This window comes from Acomys minous, assembly GCF_964271855.1.
Source record: "Acomys minous genome assembly, chromosome: 1".
Taxonomy (NCBI): Eukaryota; Metazoa; Chordata; class Mammalia; order Rodentia; family Muridae; genus Acomys; species Acomys minous.
The window spans coordinates 155,736,509-155,753,870 of record NC_140483.1 but is presented as its reverse complement, the minus strand read 5'-3'; the positions used below and the strand labels follow the sequence as shown (position 1 = coordinate 155,753,870).

Sequence of the window (17,362 nt, the reverse complement as noted above, 5' to 3'; positions counted from 1 at the left end):
TCTTCCCCAATGTCTAAAGCCTATCATGTTTAAGATTTGAAAATGATATTAGAAGATATTAAAAGAAAGAAAACAGCCTGATTGCTGGAGCAAAGAGAACAGACACTCTTTTGAAGAGATCTTTGCAAATACCAAAAGATTTTATTAGCCTGAAGGACTTTAACCAGTGCAGACTTCCTCTGAGTAGGTTCCTAGAAAAGTTAACCTAGGGACTGCTTGCCTAGGGTGTGCAAGGCCCTGGGTTCACCCCCAGCAACACATATGTGCACACATGCATGCACACACACACATGCACATGGGCACACACACACAGAATACCTCATGAGGTTGCATGGTGGTTAAAACTGTATACAATATAGTATAAAATTATAAGACATATTCATAAAGCCAAGCAAATTCCTCCCACTGTCCCCACATCAAGGGACATTGAGGGACTCCAACAGTTACCTTGCAGCCATCCATAGACACCTCTGGCCTGAACTGACCCCCAGCCTCGAAGACCTGTCCATTCCAGGCACGGAAGCGCACGGCTTGCCTGGCTGAGAGGCTCCCCGGGCCCTCCTGCCACACTGTCAGGTTCAGGCAGTGGATTGTGATGTGCTGTGTCCCCTCGGAGCTGAGCAGGTGCAAGAAATTCATCTGGACCCGGCTAACAGCAAACTCCACCTGTTGGGGGAGATGCAGGTAGCAGCGCCCTGCAGACCTCAGATTCCCAGCCTTTCTGGAGGACACCAGGGTAAGCCCTTTCGGGGCCAGCTATTCCTGTCATCGGCCCACTCAAAAGACAAGGAAAACTGAGTTCTGTGTGAACTGGGCCTGCAGCCAAGTGGCTGCTCAAGCCTAGAACCAGTGCTGCATCTGGTTCCAAAGATCTTGGTGCTGTTTGTTTGCTCCGCTCCCCGGGAAGGCCAGCGAGCTAACAGTTCAGCCAGCTCCAGAGGATAGTAAGGATTTTGCCCAAGCTGCACATGGAGGAAATGCAAGGGGCCTTCCAGAACACAGCCTATGAAGAACTCAAGAGTGGCCAGAGCTGTGACATCAGGCTGTGGGGATGCGGGCCCTAGAGGAAGGTGGTTAGTTCTCTGAGGGTGTGCCCTGCAAGAGACTATTAGGATCCAGCCCTTTCTTGTTTTTGTTTGTTTGTTTGTTTTGTTTTTTGTTTGTTTGTTTGTTTGTTTGTTTTTGAGACAGGGTTTCTCTGTGTAGCCTTGGCTGTCCTGGACTGACTTTGTAGACCAGGCTGGCCTCGAACTCACAGCAATCCGCCTGCCTCTGCCTCCCAACTGCTGGGATTAAAGGCATGCGCCACCACACCCAGCTTGTTTTGTTTTGTTTCTTTTCTTCCTCCTGACTGCCTGGGAGTAAGTAGTTCTCCTCTGCTATGTCCTCACCACAGACCCCAAGGCAAAAGAGCCAACTAATCAGTAGGAGACAAACTAAATCCTTTTTGTCCCTTCCAGTTGTGCTTCTGGTATTTTGTTACAGTAACACAAAGCTAAGTAAAGCAATCTGTCACTGTTCCTGAATGGGCCAGCATTGCCCCTGGGTACCTGTGCTGACAATCCAGACTTACACTTCTGCCTGACAGGCTTGCCATGTGGCTCGGAAACCTGCAAGTCCCCAAGAGAGCCCACAGAGGTTACTGTGTCCCTGCTGTGCTGTGAGCTCCAGCTCAAGGACAGTGGGAAAGTCTGACCTCCCCAACACCCAGCTCGGGATCTGGCTAGGTCAAGAAGCCAGTGGCTGAGGAGTGGAACTAGCGCTTGTCTCAGCAGGGAGAGGAGCCTTATGGAGTCTGTAGATACAAAAGTCTGGGGGCTCTCTACCTTTTCTGGAGCTAGAGCAGCTTCTTTTTGTGGCCCTCCCACCTCTACACCGGAAACAGACAAACAGGGCAAGGGGGGAGGCAGGGGGGGGGAAGGGTGTCCTGAACAGGAAAGGCCACGCCCCCAGCTGCTGCCTGCCTGCTCAACTGTTGAGTGGCCTGGCCCCACCCCCGGGGACAGGCATGATGCGCTGGCACCTAACAGGAGTTAATGAGCGCACGTGCAAGAGTGATGTGCATTCCTGATACAAACTCTTCTGACTTTGTGCCAGCAGCTCATGATTCTCCTGGGCTATCTACTCTGCTTTCAAACTGAGGCAAATGTCGAGGGACGCTGGGGTCTTCAGCACTGTGCGGTCCTACACGTGTCCCAACTTCTAAGTGGGGAAACTAAGTCTCAAGAGGGCACGGTATCCCCACAGCCTTTTTAGGAAGATGAGCAGGGCTCAGGGCAGAGACCGCAGGGTGGGAGGAGCAGATGGTACCTTGGAGGCCGTGATGGGCTTCAGACACGTCTGGCCGCCGTGTGTAAAGTTGCAAGAGACTTCAATGGTGTCAGAGGAGCAGCCGAGGTTGGGGTCCACCCAGTAGGTGCCTGCAGCAGAGCAGGACAGAGCTGTGTGTATCAGGAAGGAGCCTGGAGGGGGTTCTGTAGGACCTGTACTTGTGACTCAACGGGCCTGCAGTGGGGCGGGAAGTGATGAGCAAGGCAGGCAGGCACAGGCTATCTCAAGGCACAGGCAGGGAAGGGTGCCTTCCTGGTAGAGCTGACCCGTAACCTGGCAACACTCCCTGTGCTGCAACTGGGGTATACCTACTCTATAGAGCAGACAACTGGGGTCTCAGCTCCCCCAAATTCTTCAAAGCTCAGACTTGCTCCCAGGACCTGCCCTGGGAGCTGGGGGGCTCAGGGCTTCACTCTGACCTACACCTGGCTTCTGCATCTGCACTTCTGGCCTCTCTGCTGGGATTCCTGGTGGACAAGAGGTCAGCAGCAGAGAAAGGGATGCCCCAACATTTCCTGCTTAGCTATATACGTAGCAAGGAGGGATCGGGTGGTACCATGGTGTGTCCCCTCTCACAGATGAGAGGGCAGGTGAGGTTATGAGGTAAGGATCCCTGCTCAAGCAGGAAGCCCCTGGGTTCTCCTAGCCTTTGGAGAGCTTTTTGGTTTTTTGTTGTTGTTGTTGTTGTTGTTGTTTTAAGTTTTTATCCTTATGCTCGGAATGGTTCCAGCTTGTGACACTATTGGCTGCATATGGCCCATCCTCTCTACAATATTCTCAAAGCCTGAACCACGGGCCTGGCAGACTGTGAGGCTCAGCGGCTGTTTCCTGGAGGAATAAATGATGTTGTGTGTCTGTGATGACAGGAACTTGGCTGAGATATGCCAAGGACCCAGCACTCCATGGACTTGAGCTCCTCCTGAAATTGTGCCACCCCGACACAGGCAGGAAGCCCCTCCCCCCCAGCCTCAGAGACAGCCTTACCATCCACCATCCTCTGCTCACAGTCCATGAGGTCCCGGCAGACCCGGGCTGGGTTCTCCTTGGTGCCCAAGGGCGTCTTAATGCTCTGGATGAGGTTGCTGAGGTAGTGTAAGGTTTTGAAGATCTCTCCTCCCTGGTCCAGCACCAGCTGGTCCGGATAGCTGTGCCCTTGCTATGGAGAAAGAAGCAATGCCATTGGCCTGTTAAGTCCTGGCCTTGCCCAAAGTCCCAGACACCTTGCTCTAAAATCCTCACTGTCCAGGAGATCTGGTGACCTCTCAGTTCCTAGGTAGCTTAGACTGGCTACCCCTCCTTACAGCAGATGAGGAAAGGGAGGGTCAGTGGCATACCGTAGCAAGGGCAAGGGCTGGTTCCTCGCCTATGAACCCCACCAATGTTGGCAGAAAGTCTGAACTAGGGTGGTGGGGCTTCCCACCATGAGAAGGAAGCAAGGCTGCAAAATGGGGTCTGATACTGGCCAGAGTGAAGATCACCCAAGGCCCGTCTCAGCCTGGAGCTGCGGGGCAGAGCTGACCAGAGGCCGGGTCTCGGCAGCGCCCACTTGCTTCTGTGCGATCCCAGGGTAACCTTGGGAACCTGCTGTGGGCTATGGACCAGAGAAGCACCCCTCTCTGACTCGGGCCAGGCACGCAAGAGACGGGGAGGCTTCTAAGAAGTGCGAGCACAGTGTCTGCACCTGGCCTGGTTCTGGCAGCGTGGGCTGGGGTTCCACTTTGGACTGTGGTTTCCATTGGAGTCCTAGTGATAAACTGCATCTTAGACTGTGAGGTATGACTTAAGATAAGGGCTCTGGCACTCTCAGTGCCAGCCATGGGGATAGCATTGACCTCCAGGACCTCTCTCTTTCACCCAGGACTGGAAGTCACGTAAGCAGAGAGCCTGGCAGTACCTCTGGTCTGATTGCTCTGTGAGCATCCATCCATGTCTGGAAAGCTGCCCCAAGGTCATCTTGCTGCTGTGCAAGGAAAAAGACAAGATGTGTATCCTGTCCTCCTCCCAGAGGAAGCCAGATTTTGAAACCAGTGTGAATGCTTTGTCTCCCTCCACGCATGCTCTGGCACCAGGCACATATGGTTCTTCTAAGTCCCTAAAAGCCTTGCTCTCTCTAGTTCCAGGACCTTTACACCTTTTCCCACTGCCTGGGGGGGAAGTCTCTCCTGTCTCCAATACAGCATCTGCTTTTCTCAACTGGGGGTGATAATGCTCCTCAGAGGACACTGAGCCCAACCAATGATGTGTTTTCAATTGCCATGCCTAAGGAAGAGACACTTCTGCATCTCAAGGTGGGAGGCAAGGAATGCTGCTAAACCCAGTTCGTGACATGTAGCTCAGTAAAGCTAGGCCACTAGTAGTGGTGCTCTGCACTGGTTCTGTGATGGAAGGCCTCTGTGGATGCTTCTGCCTCCAGGCTGGTGAGGCCCCTCCTCCACATCCCCGCAGACCCCGCTGCGGCTCTAAGTGTTCTGCTCTTGAGTATGCCTGGCCTCAGCCATGGTACCCAGATGGGTTGAACACAGCTGTAGGCTTGGCCAAGGACATGGGAAGGAGTCTGAGGTTGGGGTCCACAGGCGGGCTGTTGGGGGACTCCTGGCTCTGCATCTTCCCACTGAGAGGCCAGACTTGGTTCCCTGGTCTGGAAAATACCCCCCCCCCCCCACTAAACATTCTCCCAGAGCCACTAAGATGCTAATAGTGTCTGGCATATGATGAGCGGTGGGTACATTGCAGCTATGAGTTATACAGAGCATGCACTCTCCTTTTCCATATCTTGGCAGGAGAAGGGCTCTACCTGGCTCTTCTTCCCGTGCCTGTCTTTCTGATGAAGGGACAAGGGAGGTGACAGGCAAGTGCTGTGTATGTATGAACAGCACAAAGGGACGGGCAGGGAGGAGCTGAGATAGAAAGAATCCTTGAACGCCCAGTAGCCCTAGAGCATCTTTCGTACCCAGCCTTCTCTATTACCACACCCCAGGGATGCTGTCAGGGTCTGACCCAGTGCTCACTGGTGTAGGGACATGGGGACCAATTGGCCTCCAGGCTAGGAAGGCTGAGCTCTGGTGGGCCTGCTGTGTCCACCAGAGAGCCAAATGGGTCCCAGTGTTCCTGTATACCTGACTCTCTGAACCCTGAGTCTGAGGAAGAGAGAGCCTAGCATCAACCCATGAATATGGAGGACAGAGACAGGCTCTGGGACTGACACTAGAGCAGCCAGCCCCTTCCCCTGGCTCACAGCTGGGGACATGGATGAGCCTCTTGTCCAGCGCTCCTCCTGCAAGTCCAGCCCCATGACTCCAGAGCAAGGGACAGAACATAGACATCCTAGAGGTCCGTCCACTGTGGCCAGAGAGGGTCCAGTGGCGTCTCCCCTGCCCACTCAATAGCTTCATCCCAAAAGGTCAAAGGCAACAGTATGCAACTTACAAACTGGATAGGATGCCAAGCAGGACCCTGGAAAAGAAGATGGAAGGTCAGTATGTGATAGGGACTTGTGTTGGAGGTTCATGTCGCTGGAAAATGGAGGCGCTAGCCAGCAGGAGAAAGCCTGCCAGGGGCATGTTGAGTAGCTATTTCTTTTAAGTCAGAACACTTGCTCTTGGAAGGAGGAGTCATCAGGCCCCTCCCCAGAGGTAGAAAATGAGTTGCAAAGAATCTGAGAGGATGTGGGGCAGGAGGTCTCCTGCCAGCCAAAGTGAATGCAAGCCTGGAAGGGAGCTCCGGTAACGCAGTTCTCAAGAGCCTTCATCCACGTCAGTTTTGAGCCGCTGATGTTCCCGTAAGTGACCCCAATAAGCACACTAGCACACTAGACTGAGGTGGGAGCGTTCCTGTGTTCTGTCAATGTCCTATCTAAGATGGATATTTCCCCCAGGAAAAGTCTCACAATAGGTCCTCACTCGACCTGCTCTATGCGCTCTAAAAGTCTGTAGGCCACGGGAAGCACATGAGGCCCATGTGGCTTTGGGTTAGGGCATAGTCTGCCATTAAAACTTTAATCCCAGAATGCAGGAAGCAGAGGCAGGTGGATCTCTGTGAGTTCAAGGCCAGCTTAGTCTACAAAGAGAATATTAGGATAGCCAGTGCTACACAGAGAAAGCCTGTTTTGAAAAACAACCGCCCCCCCCCCAAAAAAAGAGCAACAACAAAAACCCTTGGTCTAGGGGACGGAGGAGTGTGGCTCAGAAGTTAAGAGCACTTGTTCTTGTAGGGGACCTGGGTTTGGTTCCCAGCACCCATATGATGGCTTACAACCATCTGTAAGTCCAGTTCCAGGGGACCCAACCCCCCTCTCCTGACCCCCAAAAGCACCAGGCATGGCTTCGGTGCACTTACATGCATGTGTGTAGGCTAAACATTCACACACACGAAATAAAAATAAATAAATCTTTTAAAACAAACAAAAACAACCTTGGCCTCATTCAAAGGAACCAACCTCCTCCCCTGGGAATCCAAAAGGCCCATGGGGCATGCAGCTACCTACCGGAGGACCTGGCCGACCCCTTGGACCAGGAGGACCCTGCAGAAGAAAGAGGAGACAGTCAGCGCTGGACAGTTCCTTTCCCCAGGCTGCCCTCTGCCTACCCAGGCCCAGGGATAATGTTCCCCTGGGATAGGATAGAAGGATACAAAGGGAAGGGATGTGATCCACAAGTGTGGAGGGAGGATGGAGAGAGAGAGGAGAGAGGAGAGAGAGAGAGAGAGAGAGAGAGAGAGAGAGAGAGAGAGAGAGAGAGAGAGAGAGAGAGAAAAGAAGAAGAAGAAGAGAAAGAGAGAGAAAAGAAGACAGAGAGAGAGTGAGAGAGAGAGAGAGAGAGAGAAGGAGAAGAAGAAGAAGAAAGAGAGAGAGAGGAGAAGAAGAAGAAGAAAGAGAGAGAGAGGAGAAGAAGAAGGAGAGAGAGAGGAGAAGAAGAAGAAGAAGAAGAAGAAGAAGAAGAAGAAGAAGAAGAAGAAGAAGAAGAAGAAGAAGAAAGACACAGAGAGAGTGGAAAGGAGAGCCTGAGCTCTCTCATCCCTGTTACCATTCTCCACTCCTCACATCCAACCTACTCACCCTTGGGCCTTGCAGTCCCTGGAGACAGAATTGAGAGGAGAGACAGTTAGGAGATGTGGGGCTGAGCAGCGGTTCTCCTCCCGTCACCCCACAGCAGTGACTCCCAGGCTGTCCACTCACCCAGTCCCCTCGGCTGCCTCTGTCACCTTTGGGACCCTGCAACAAACCATAGCAGTGAGTTGGGGATCAGAAGAAAGTCCTGTTTCCCCTATGGGGAAACCAAGGCTCAGACCCGCTCTGAGTCATGAAACGCTGGATCCCAGAATGCAGGAGACCCTGACAGCCTTCCCCTTGCACATACCGGGAGTCCAGAAGGTCCCAGCATTCCAGGGGGCCCAATGATACCTTCCTTTCCCTAAAGGAGAGAGAGGCTATGAGTCTTCGATCTGGGCCTGGGGAATAGAGTGACAGAGGAGGGCGGCGGCTGAGTGTCCCATGGGAATGAAAATGGTACCCCTACAAGCAGAGCTGAGCCATGCATCTTTTGAGTGCCTTCTGTATGCTGGGTTGGGCCAGGCCATGTCTCCTGAGCCATTCTGCATGCTGGGGTGGGCCTCAAGAGTAGGGAAGAAAAGGACAGGGGGTGTGTCCCTGCTGGTGTCCCTGCTAGCAGGGACATCATGAGCAAGGGCGTGAAGCTGGCAACAACGGCATGTAAAGGAGGCTCTAAGAGCAAAGGAACAGAAAAAAACATGTGCGCTCAACCAGCTGACAGCCAGCCTTGGCTCTGGAGTGACTGCCAAGCTAGGACAGGAAGGAAGAAGACTTACCATCAAGCCAGGAGGCCCCCGAGGACCTTGGATGCCTTTGAAGCCAATGTCTCCAGGGGGGCCCTGTGAGAAGCAGAAAGGGTTGTGTCTGGGAGAGCCACCAGGGAATACCTAGCAGTCACCATGACCCTGAGTTCTGGCTGGCTGAGACACCCTGGGAAAACTAGTAAAAGCCCCTGATTCTTAGGCAAGTACAAGCTATGTGCCAGCAGGGTGCTATGTGGTATATGCTTGGGTCTTAATGTTTTTTTTTTTTAACAACAGTCTTTGCCTGTTCCTTCCCTTTTACAGCCTGAGAAAACAAGGCTTGTACAGAGTCACGTGCCCGAGGCACGGAGTTGGTAGGCTAAGCTAACTTGCAGCTGGCTCCTGGCCCACACTGGGAGGGCTAAGTGAATCCACAGATGGATGAGGGACACAGACACAGTGGGATGGGGCTCTGTCTGTACCTTGGGTCCAAAGAGGCCAGCCACTCCTGGGAAGCCCATCTCACCAGAGTCGCCCTGTGGGGAGAGCAGAACAAGATGGTGTGAGTGGAGCCAGGACAATGGTGCTGCCAGTTATCGATGCCAGACGCCAATCAGTCCAGGGGTGGAGTGGACAGGCACCCATGCCATGCTCTCTGGCAGAGAAGCAGGTGGAACCCAGCTCAGAGTCTCAGTGATGCTCTCTCTCTAACAGCTCCTGTCCTAGGTCCTAACTTATGGAGGAGGACAAACAGACCTACAGCTACTCCTGCCCACACAGAGAGCTCATTGAAGCCTAGTTGCACTGGCAGGTGGGTGAAAATCACTTCATACAACAATTTTTTTACTCCCTCCTTTTGGATATGAATGCCTTCATTTATTTTTCTTGCCTTATTGCACTGGTTGGATGCCCAGTACAACAGTGATAGAAGTGGCAGCTTGTTTCTGCTCTTTCAGAGAAAGCACCCAGCCAATCACCGCTACGCATATTAACTGTAGGATTTGCTTGGATAGCATGGGTCAAATTGAGTAAGCTGCCTTCCATGCCTACTTTGCTGAGGGTTCCTCTTTCCTCCTCCCTGATGGGAAATGAAGTTTTAATCCCACCAAGTGCTTTCCCTGCACCTACAGGGACAATCAAGTGGCTTTTCTATTTTAGTTTGGTGAATTAGTATGATTTATCCTGACCCATTTCCTGATGTCACCACACCCTTGCCTTTCTGTGGCCAGCTTCACCTGGCCTTTTCTATGTAGCCTTATTTCCATTCTGATAACACTTTATTGAAAGTTGATCTACAAGCCACACTGGTCTGTTGCATTCTTTTCTTAAATGTCTTTGAGTTTAATGTCTGAGTCATACTGACCTTGTGGACTGAGTGGGAGACAAGCTTTCTGGCTGCCGGAAGTTTATGTGGAGTTGGTACTATTGCTTCCTTGCATGTTTAGGAGAAGCATGAGGGGGCTGTCTGGGCCCAGAGTCTCTTTGTGAGAGGCTTTTTTAAGCTATAGGCTCACACTCTTTCAGAGATACAAGACAAGGTGGGACGTCTGTTTCTTTTCAAGTGAGCTCTGGTAGAGTTGCCTTTGAAGAGGCTTTCCCATTTCATCCAGGGTTGCTTAGTTGCCTGGCATAAAGCGATTTATACTATTCCTTTGCTGCCATCTCTGACATCGTTCATGACAGACACCATCTCTCCTTCTGACATTAATAATATATGTATTCTACTTTTTTTTTTTTTTTGTCCTGCGAAGTCTGGCCAGGCACATATACATTTTCCTGATCTTCTCAAAACCCCGATTTTCTATTTATGATCTTCATCACTTCCTTCCTACTGCTTACATTGTTTGTAGTTTTCTTAGATCCTTAGGTTGGCTTTGCTGCCACTACTGACTCAAGTTGCTACAAACACCCCCAAGTGTAATCTAGGCAAGTACTGCACAAATTCCAAAGCACCGTGTTCTTATTTTCACTAGATTTAATATGCTAATTTATCTTCTGATTTCCTCTTTGACCCAAGGGTCATTTGGATGTCTGCTACATAGTTTCCAGCCACATAGGGAGCAGGGAGACAATGTTGTACAGAAAGAAAACTGTCCCTGGAGCCCACAAGGCCAAGTTCTACCTATAATCCTGGTTTCCATTTTGAATGGGCCACACAGACCTATTCTTCTGGCCTCCGACACCTCATTCCTGGGTAGGGGAGGACAGATGGCATCTGGTGCCCAGAGCATGCATGGCTCTGCCTTTGGGGTCAAGTGAACAGGTAGCTCCTAGGGTTGTGTGTGTACACATATGAACATGTGTGTGTGTACACATATGAACATGTGTGTGTGCATGCAAATGTATGTGTCTTTTGAGTATGTCTATGTGAGTCTCTGTGTGTGCTTGTGGCATTAGGCATATGGGTGCATGGGCATGAATATCCCATGGGACTCACTCACCGGCTGGCCTTTGGATCCTGGCTCCCCCTGGTTCCCAGGAAGCCCCGTTCCGCCTTCTGTCCCTCGCTTTCCAGGGGGACCCAGTTGCCCAGGTAAGCCACTTTCGCCCTTAAAGAGGCATATCAAAATCACCAGTCAAGATGTTAGCTACGTGGCCCCAAGGCCAGCGGAGGGGGACTCAGGAGCAGTAGAACAGTGCTTTTATTAGGTCTCAGGATGACAGAGGGGAGAAGGGGCATGAGGATGGGGTGGGACACGCCCAGACCCCAGCAGAAGCCTCCCTCATGACTATGGCTTCCTCTCTGCATCCATCAAAGTTCTCTCTTCATTGCTCCTCCCCAACAAGACATGTAGGCTTCGTCTCCAAACTTGTCACCCATCCTCACTTCCCTGGCCAGTACAGAGACTCCCAACCTTTCCCCAACTAGATCATGAACTTAGGGAAGTCAAACACCGTATCAGGGTCCTTCCTTTACATATTGTTTTTGGACTGTGGCCCTAGCTAGACACAAAAACAGCTCAAGGACCCTTTGTAAGGGGGCTAGAGCATCCCAGGGAGAAGCAGCCTGTTGTGCCCCCAAAGACCCACCAGAGGGCGCCCGTGGGCAATGCAGCTAATGTGGAAGGTTTCTACGGTCCAGTAGGGGGCAGTATTTATAGTCACTTGAATAAACTAGTCTTTAAACGGGTCAACAAGTGTGCAGGGATCCCCAAGAAATTTCAATGGGCCTCAGGACATAGATGCTCCAAGAATCAGTATCATTATATCCAGGACCAGGGTAGAAAGGAAATATTAATGAGAGCTCACCTTGAATCCTGGAGGACCCTGTGCTCCAGGCAAGCCAGCCACACCGGGGTTTCCTCTTCTCCCAGCAGGGCCCATGGGGCCAGGGTCCCCATCATTTCCCTGCTCTCCCTGCAAAGAAAATGGGAAGAGCTGTTTGCAGACTGTGCGCATCCCCCCATCCTCCCTACCCCCGCCCGTCCTGTGAGTTGTAGGAAGAGGAAGGAGGGAGGAGGAGGTCATGCTTGCCAGGGGGCAGGGCAGTATGGCCCAGTGACCCAGGTGTTAGCACCTGGTGATAGGTGATAGGTATCCTAACAGGCGAAAGACCATCCACCTATATGGCACCCAGCTTCCCAAGCGACTCCTCAGACCCCTGCCTGTGCCCTGAGGCCTGTGTGTATAGCCTGTGGAAGTCCTTAACACCGGTTGCTAGGCAACATCATGCTCACCTGAAATCCTGGATGGCCATCCCTGCCAGGAGTCCCGTCGGGTCCAGCAATACCCTCAGGGCCCTGTCTGCCCACCACGCCCCGGGGCCCTGGCAGCCCCTGCAGCCCCTGAAAGTACAAAAGCAGCTCAGTCAAACCCTCTTCTCAGGAGAACGTAGAAACAGATGGTGACAGAAGGGCTGTGAGAACTCACCTGGGTCCCCCTGCGGCCTGACGGCCCAGCCTTGCCTGGCTTTCCCTTTGGGCCCTGAGAAAGCAGAAGCAAGAGATGCACATTAGCAAGATCTAGAAGCCCTAGAAGGAGGCACTGAGAGAAGGATCATGGGGTCCCCTGAGTGAGTGTGATCTACCAGAGAGGCCCTTGCCTGGAAGCCCAGGGCTGTGGCCACCCCCAGAGTCAACCAGGGCTAATCCTGCTGCTGTGGGGCTGACACTCTTCTTTGGCTCCCTTCTTGCCAAGACCTTTCAAGGGCACTACATTTGCCTCAGAGCTGGAACCTAGGGCCCCATGGGCCATTTAGTCTCGAATGTGCATGTCCCTAAGGAGTCTGGGCCCAAAGGGCATAGCTAGGAAAGTCTTTATCAGGCCTAGAGGAGGGCACTACAGGGGCCTGGGGTCCACAGCAAGGAGTGGCACGCCCATGACCATTTCATCTCTCTCCCCTTCATCCCGCAACTGGCTCCTCCTTGTTCTCACTCCTTTATTGCAGCCTGGCAGAGGTGTAGGCTGACTTCCTGGTTACGCCAGAAAGACTTCTACTCAGACGCTGATCTGTCGGACCCTATGGATGACTGCATAACTTGTGGAGGTTGGTCAGCCCTGCCTCTCTGCGGACTGTGTGACCCTGGACCAGCCCAGCCTCTCCACTGAACCCCCGTCTTCTCACCTCTTCACCTTTTGATCCTTTGGGTCCCGGTCGCCCCCGGGGTCCTGGATGGCCCTGCAAACCAAGGTAAGATGACTCAAGGCAGCCCCAGGCCTCTCTCCTGGGGAGGCTGGCCAGTTTCCGCCTGGAGAGGGATGGGTGCAAGGGGTTTGGGGATGTAGGCTCTTGGGGAGCCCCAGGGTCAGGGCATAAAATACAGCAGGGGCGGTCTCCTCTTGTCCTCTTAAAGGGCAGATCCCTTTAAGTTTTAAAAGGCTCAGTTCTGTCATTTCTGACACTCTGCGTCACTTATAGCAAGTAGATACAGGACTCACGGGCTGGCCCTGCTGGCCTGGCTCTCCACGGAGGCCTTGAACTCCCTCTTGACCCTGAAAGGCAAGGAGAGACAGCTGAGGGCCCTTCTGAAATGGATAGGGAACTGGTGCTCTACATCCTTGCCTTCTTAGCGGCTAAGTGGGTGGGTCAGCAACAGACCCCACCCCCACCCCTCACCCCCCAAAGAAATGGTTACTTAAGATCATGCTGGAAGGAAACTTGGCCAATCTGTTGGTTTGTGTTCCCAACCTGACCCTCCTGTCCCTCAGAAGAGGCCAGGCCTTGCCTCCATGGTGGTAACCTGGCTTCTAAAGGCTGCTCTCTGCCCTTTATGGCCAGTAGTAAAAGGAGGGTAGGGGCAGGAGCCTGTGTCCCCGTGTCCCAGACTGGTTTCCCCTTTCCCACAGCACTGCCCTTCCCAAAGGTAGAACTCTAATACTTACAGGGTATCCGGGGTCGCCTGGCTCCCCACGGTCTCCTCGATCACCCACAGGACCCTGAATGACAGGGACAATGGATACACATGAGCCCCACCTGCTGTAGGCCTCTCAGCAGCCTAGCCCTGCCCAGCCTGTCCCTGGTTACACTGGGAAGGCCGGGGTAGGGGGGTGGGGGCGGGGGCAGAAAAAGAGAACTTACCCGATCTCCAGGTGGCCCGGGGGGCCCCTCAGCCTTGCCATCCTCGCCCTGCTCCCCCTGTGGACACCACAGAACCAGCATTAGGCAAAGGCCACTCTGGGAGTTAGTGAACTGCAGGCTGGAAGGCACCTTCATCAGTCATGGAGGCCAGCCTCCGTAGGCAGGCAGACTAGGAGACCAGCGGTCAAAACTGCCATTGTAGGGAACAGTGGCAAGAGTGTCCACATGCCACATGGATGCTTAGGACAGGCTGAAAGAGGAGCAAAGACTACAGTGTAGACCTTGGGCCAAGGCAGGGCACCCTGGGCCCTGGTCCAGCTGTAGGACGAGCTCTTGCCAGTTACACAGACTGTTGAAATGCATGGAGCAGACAGGGCCTCGGGGCTCAGACTCTAGTCCCAGAAAACTGGCGCCATCTCTCCTGGGAACTTCTGGACAAGACTCTAGCCAGGGTACCCCGAGTCCCCTGCTGCCCACAGAACTGGAAGGAAACGTGCGAGGCAGGAAGAAGGAAGTGGTCAGAACTGGGACACAGCTCCAGCCAGTCGGATGTTGGGCCCAACCTTTGGCTGGGGGCCCCATGGCTCCCACAGATGGCAGTTAAAGGCAAGACAGACCCAGCCGGGGGCCTGGAACAAACTCCATAGAGAGGCAGCCTCGAGGGTAGGACACCCCCTCTCTTCCTGTCCACACTTCTGATCCAACAGTGGATGGTGTCGGGGAACCAGAACTCTTCCCCGGGCACCAGGGTTTACCAGATAGTTTGTTGTTGTTGTTGTTAGGCATTTTGGGGTTGATTTCATATACTGCTTTATAGATTCTACAGCAACCCTGGGATATTTCCCTCATTCCCATTTCATTGACTAGAAAACAAGGCTGAGGAGCCATCTTAGTCAGAGCCAAGGCCAGTGCCTCACTCAGCACGTAGCACGCCACCAGCCTGGCTGCACTTGTAGGGACAGGATCTGAGCGTTAAAATGGGTGTGGCCTAGGTCTAAGCCTCGCCCCTCCCTTAGCCACCTGTGTAGACAAAGACACCAATGCAGGACGACGGTTCCCCACTGGATGTGGTTCTGGCAAGAGGAGTAGGGCTCAGCAGAGCCCCCCTTCCCCCCCCCCCCCACTGTTTAGGAACTGACCCCCTATGTACCAAGAGGCTGGGTTTCTCCACCTGTTGTGTCTAGTAATGAAAGCAAAATTATGTGTGTGTGTGTGTGGGGGGGGTGGTGGGGATGGATCCTGGGGAAAGACCAGGTCTTCCACAAATCTTTCTTGCAACCCTCTCCCCCTGCCAGCACCGGCCAATCTGTGGTTGGCTGTTCATTACGGACAGTCATGAGCCACACGACAGCATTCCCATCAACAGTGAGCTATACACACGGCAACACGCCCATAGCCTTATGTCACCTAGAGATGTCAAAGCCCTCTGTTGTAGGCCAATATGTCTTATGTGAATTAGCCCTGACCCTGAGCGGTGGTACTCGGGGCTCAGCCTCGGTCTTGGCCCCAGGATTTGCGTTCGTCCTCTGCATCGCTTCTAGCCACCTCAGGATGGCTAAGGAGAACTGAAGGCCCGAGTGTACTTCCTACGGCCTCTCGGGGACCATGCCAGGGCCTGGGCCACTGCGCTTACAGATCTGTACTCATTCAGAGAGGAGGAGGGGCCGAAGGCCAGCATGCCAAGCCAGTGTGACTCACCACAGCGGGACTTAGTTAGTGGGAAGCTGAGTCGGCAAAAGAAAGGAGGGTTGGGGAGGCCAGGGACAAGGAGACAGAGGCACAGCCAGCTAGGATGCCTTCCAGCTATGAGGAGGAAAAGGAGAGAGAGAGAGAGGAGGGAGGACAGGGGAACCCAGAGTTCTGGCTCCATGTCCACAGGGTGTCGCAGGAGACATGACCCAAGGGACATTTCTTACAACCTTTGGGCCCTTGTGTGTACCTCGCTGTCAACAGTGTTTACAAGCAGCCAAGTTCCTCCCCTCCCCCCACCCCCCCTCGCAGTTTCTCTCATCCCCCCAGAGCCCCAATGGGAAAGCATACATCCGGGCCCTCACTCTCCTCCTGAGCTTTCTCCTTCCACAGTGTTTCTCCTCCCTCATGCTGAGTGAGCCCCCTGTGTGTAGCTCCAATGCTCTCCTTCACAAGCAGGAGGGAATAACATGAGACTTGGCCGTGACACAATTGTTTATTGCTGCCAGGTGACCCTAAAGCCACGAGTGCACGGATGCCATGTCCCCGCCCCATGCTTACCCCATCCCCAAAGCCGCAGAGCTGACCTCGCCTCTAGCTAGTGCTCAAAGGTGCAACACCTACCTTCTCGCCTTTGGGCCCGGGAGGCCCGAGAGGTCCCGTGATGCCTTTGTGTCCCTGCAGGCAAACAAAATGGAGAAAACGGAAGGTTTGAGGGCACATGAAGGACAGAGGACAAAGGACAGGGACTCGGAGATGGGGACATGGGACACTGTAAGAGGATCCTACCCATGCCTTGTACCTCTCTGGACCCTGGTTTTCCATAGATACCTGTTGGCTCCAGATGCACTTCCAATTCTGTGCCACCTTGGGTAGTAAGGCCCTACTGTGGTGCCCTGAGGGCAGACTGGGGTCAAAGGTGGGGGAAGCTGCCTTGGCAGAATTATGGAAAGAGGCTATCCTTCAGTTGCAGGCCCCCTCATCTAGTTGCCCTTCCTTTTTTTTTTTTTTCATTTTTTGGAGACAGGGTTTCTCTGTGTAGCCTGGACTCGCTGTGTAGACCAGGCTGTCCTCGAACTCACAGCGATCCGCCTGCCTCTGCTGGGCTTAAAGGTGTGTGCCACCACACCCGACTGTCCTATTTCTTTTGTTCTCTCTTTCTTCCCTTCTCTCTCTCTTTTTCCTGCTGCATCTCCTTCAGTCCCTGGGTCTGGCAAGGGCCACCAAGGCTGGGTGTGGTCTCCACTCCTAAAACCATAAAGCTGCCAGGCCTGGGCTACGCGTGTGTTCTCTAAGCACCTCGAGCCCCTATTCCTTTCTAACTAAGCCTGCCCTTTCTGGGCCTTCATCTTCTGAATGTGTACAGAGAACTGGGAGCACACTGGCTCCTCTTTGGAGGACAAATGAAGCTCACAGGTGTGTGGAGCACCCACCATCTGCAGGGAGGACTTGAAACCTGGGCTGGCAACTGGCACTCTTTCTCTCTGTCCCATCACTGCAATTCTACCCTTCCCCTACCCCAGTCTATGAGCCCAGGAGTCCCCTGAGGCTATGAGAACCACACCTCCTCCCTTCTGGTGGGAAGGGCTGAGCTCAGGATGCTGGGATGCAGTTCCAGAGGGTGGGAAGGAGACTCCCCTGGATGTGTGTCACTTACATTATAACCAGCCAATCCTGGTTCTCCTTGGGCTCCCATCCGACCTGGAGCACCCTAGAGAGGAGAGAGACCCTTGTTGGAATACAGTATGGCTCTCCCACAGCAGGGACATGGTGGTGACTCCCTCCCCTGGCTCCAGCCACTCAGCTCAGCCGCCTGGCACATACACAGTGTCTGAGTAGAGCAGGACAAGGTCCCAGGACCACACCCACCCAGCTCTTCCTTCTCTCTGCTCCTATGGTTTATGAAGGTGTAGATGACATTTTTCAGAACCTTTATAGCCACCCGAGCTAAGCCGCTGTTCATGCTCAAACTTCTGAGACTTGCAGTTAAATGAGTATTAAGAAGAAAGTGCCTTTCCCTGCTCTGCTTCCTCC

The 17,362-nt window shown here is 53.3% G+C and overlaps 1 protein-coding gene across 8 annotated transcripts in view; it reads right to left on the bottom strand.

The window, feature by feature from the left end:
- The window catches only part of COL27A1 (collagen type XXVII alpha 1 chain), a 159,423-nt gene that overhangs the window by 2,740 nt on the left and 139,321 nt on the right, over positions 1-17,362 (bottom strand). For 7 of the 8 annotated variants that reach the window (XM_084802626.1, XM_084802623.1, XM_084802627.1 and 4 more), the window contains 21 exons: positions 16,986-17,039; positions 15,953-16,006; positions 13,640-13,696; positions 13,444-13,497; positions 13,000-13,053; positions 12,686-12,739; positions 11,992-12,045; positions 11,799-11,906; positions 11,371-11,478; positions 10,563-10,670; positions 8,604-8,657; positions 8,155-8,217; positions 7,686-7,739; positions 7,505-7,540; positions 7,385-7,402; positions 6,815-6,850; positions 5,758-5,784; positions 4,226-4,291; positions 3,316-3,487; positions 2,311-2,420; positions 448-666 (listed from right to left, as the gene is read on the bottom strand). In XM_084802626.1, the coding sequence (XP_084658752.1) occupies positions 448-666; positions 2,311-2,420; positions 3,316-3,487; positions 4,226-4,291; positions 5,758-5,784; positions 6,815-6,850; positions 7,385-7,402; positions 7,505-7,540; positions 7,686-7,739; positions 8,155-8,217; positions 8,604-8,657; positions 10,563-10,670; positions 11,371-11,478; positions 11,799-11,906; positions 11,992-12,045; positions 12,686-12,739; positions 13,000-13,053; positions 13,444-13,497; positions 13,640-13,696; positions 15,953-16,006; positions 16,986-17,039 (1,560 nt within the window). Of the gene's footprint in view, positions 1-447; positions 667-2,310; positions 2,421-3,315; positions 3,488-4,225; positions 4,292-5,757; positions 5,785-6,814; positions 6,851-7,384; positions 7,403-7,504; positions 7,541-7,685; positions 7,777-8,154; positions 8,218-8,603; positions 8,658-10,562; positions 10,671-11,370; positions 11,479-11,798; positions 11,907-11,991; positions 12,046-12,685; positions 12,740-12,999; positions 13,054-13,443; positions 13,498-13,639; positions 13,697-15,952; positions 16,007-16,985; positions 17,040-17,362 lie in introns of those variants that run through there. The other variant, XR_014783404.1, reaches the window with a different exon arrangement.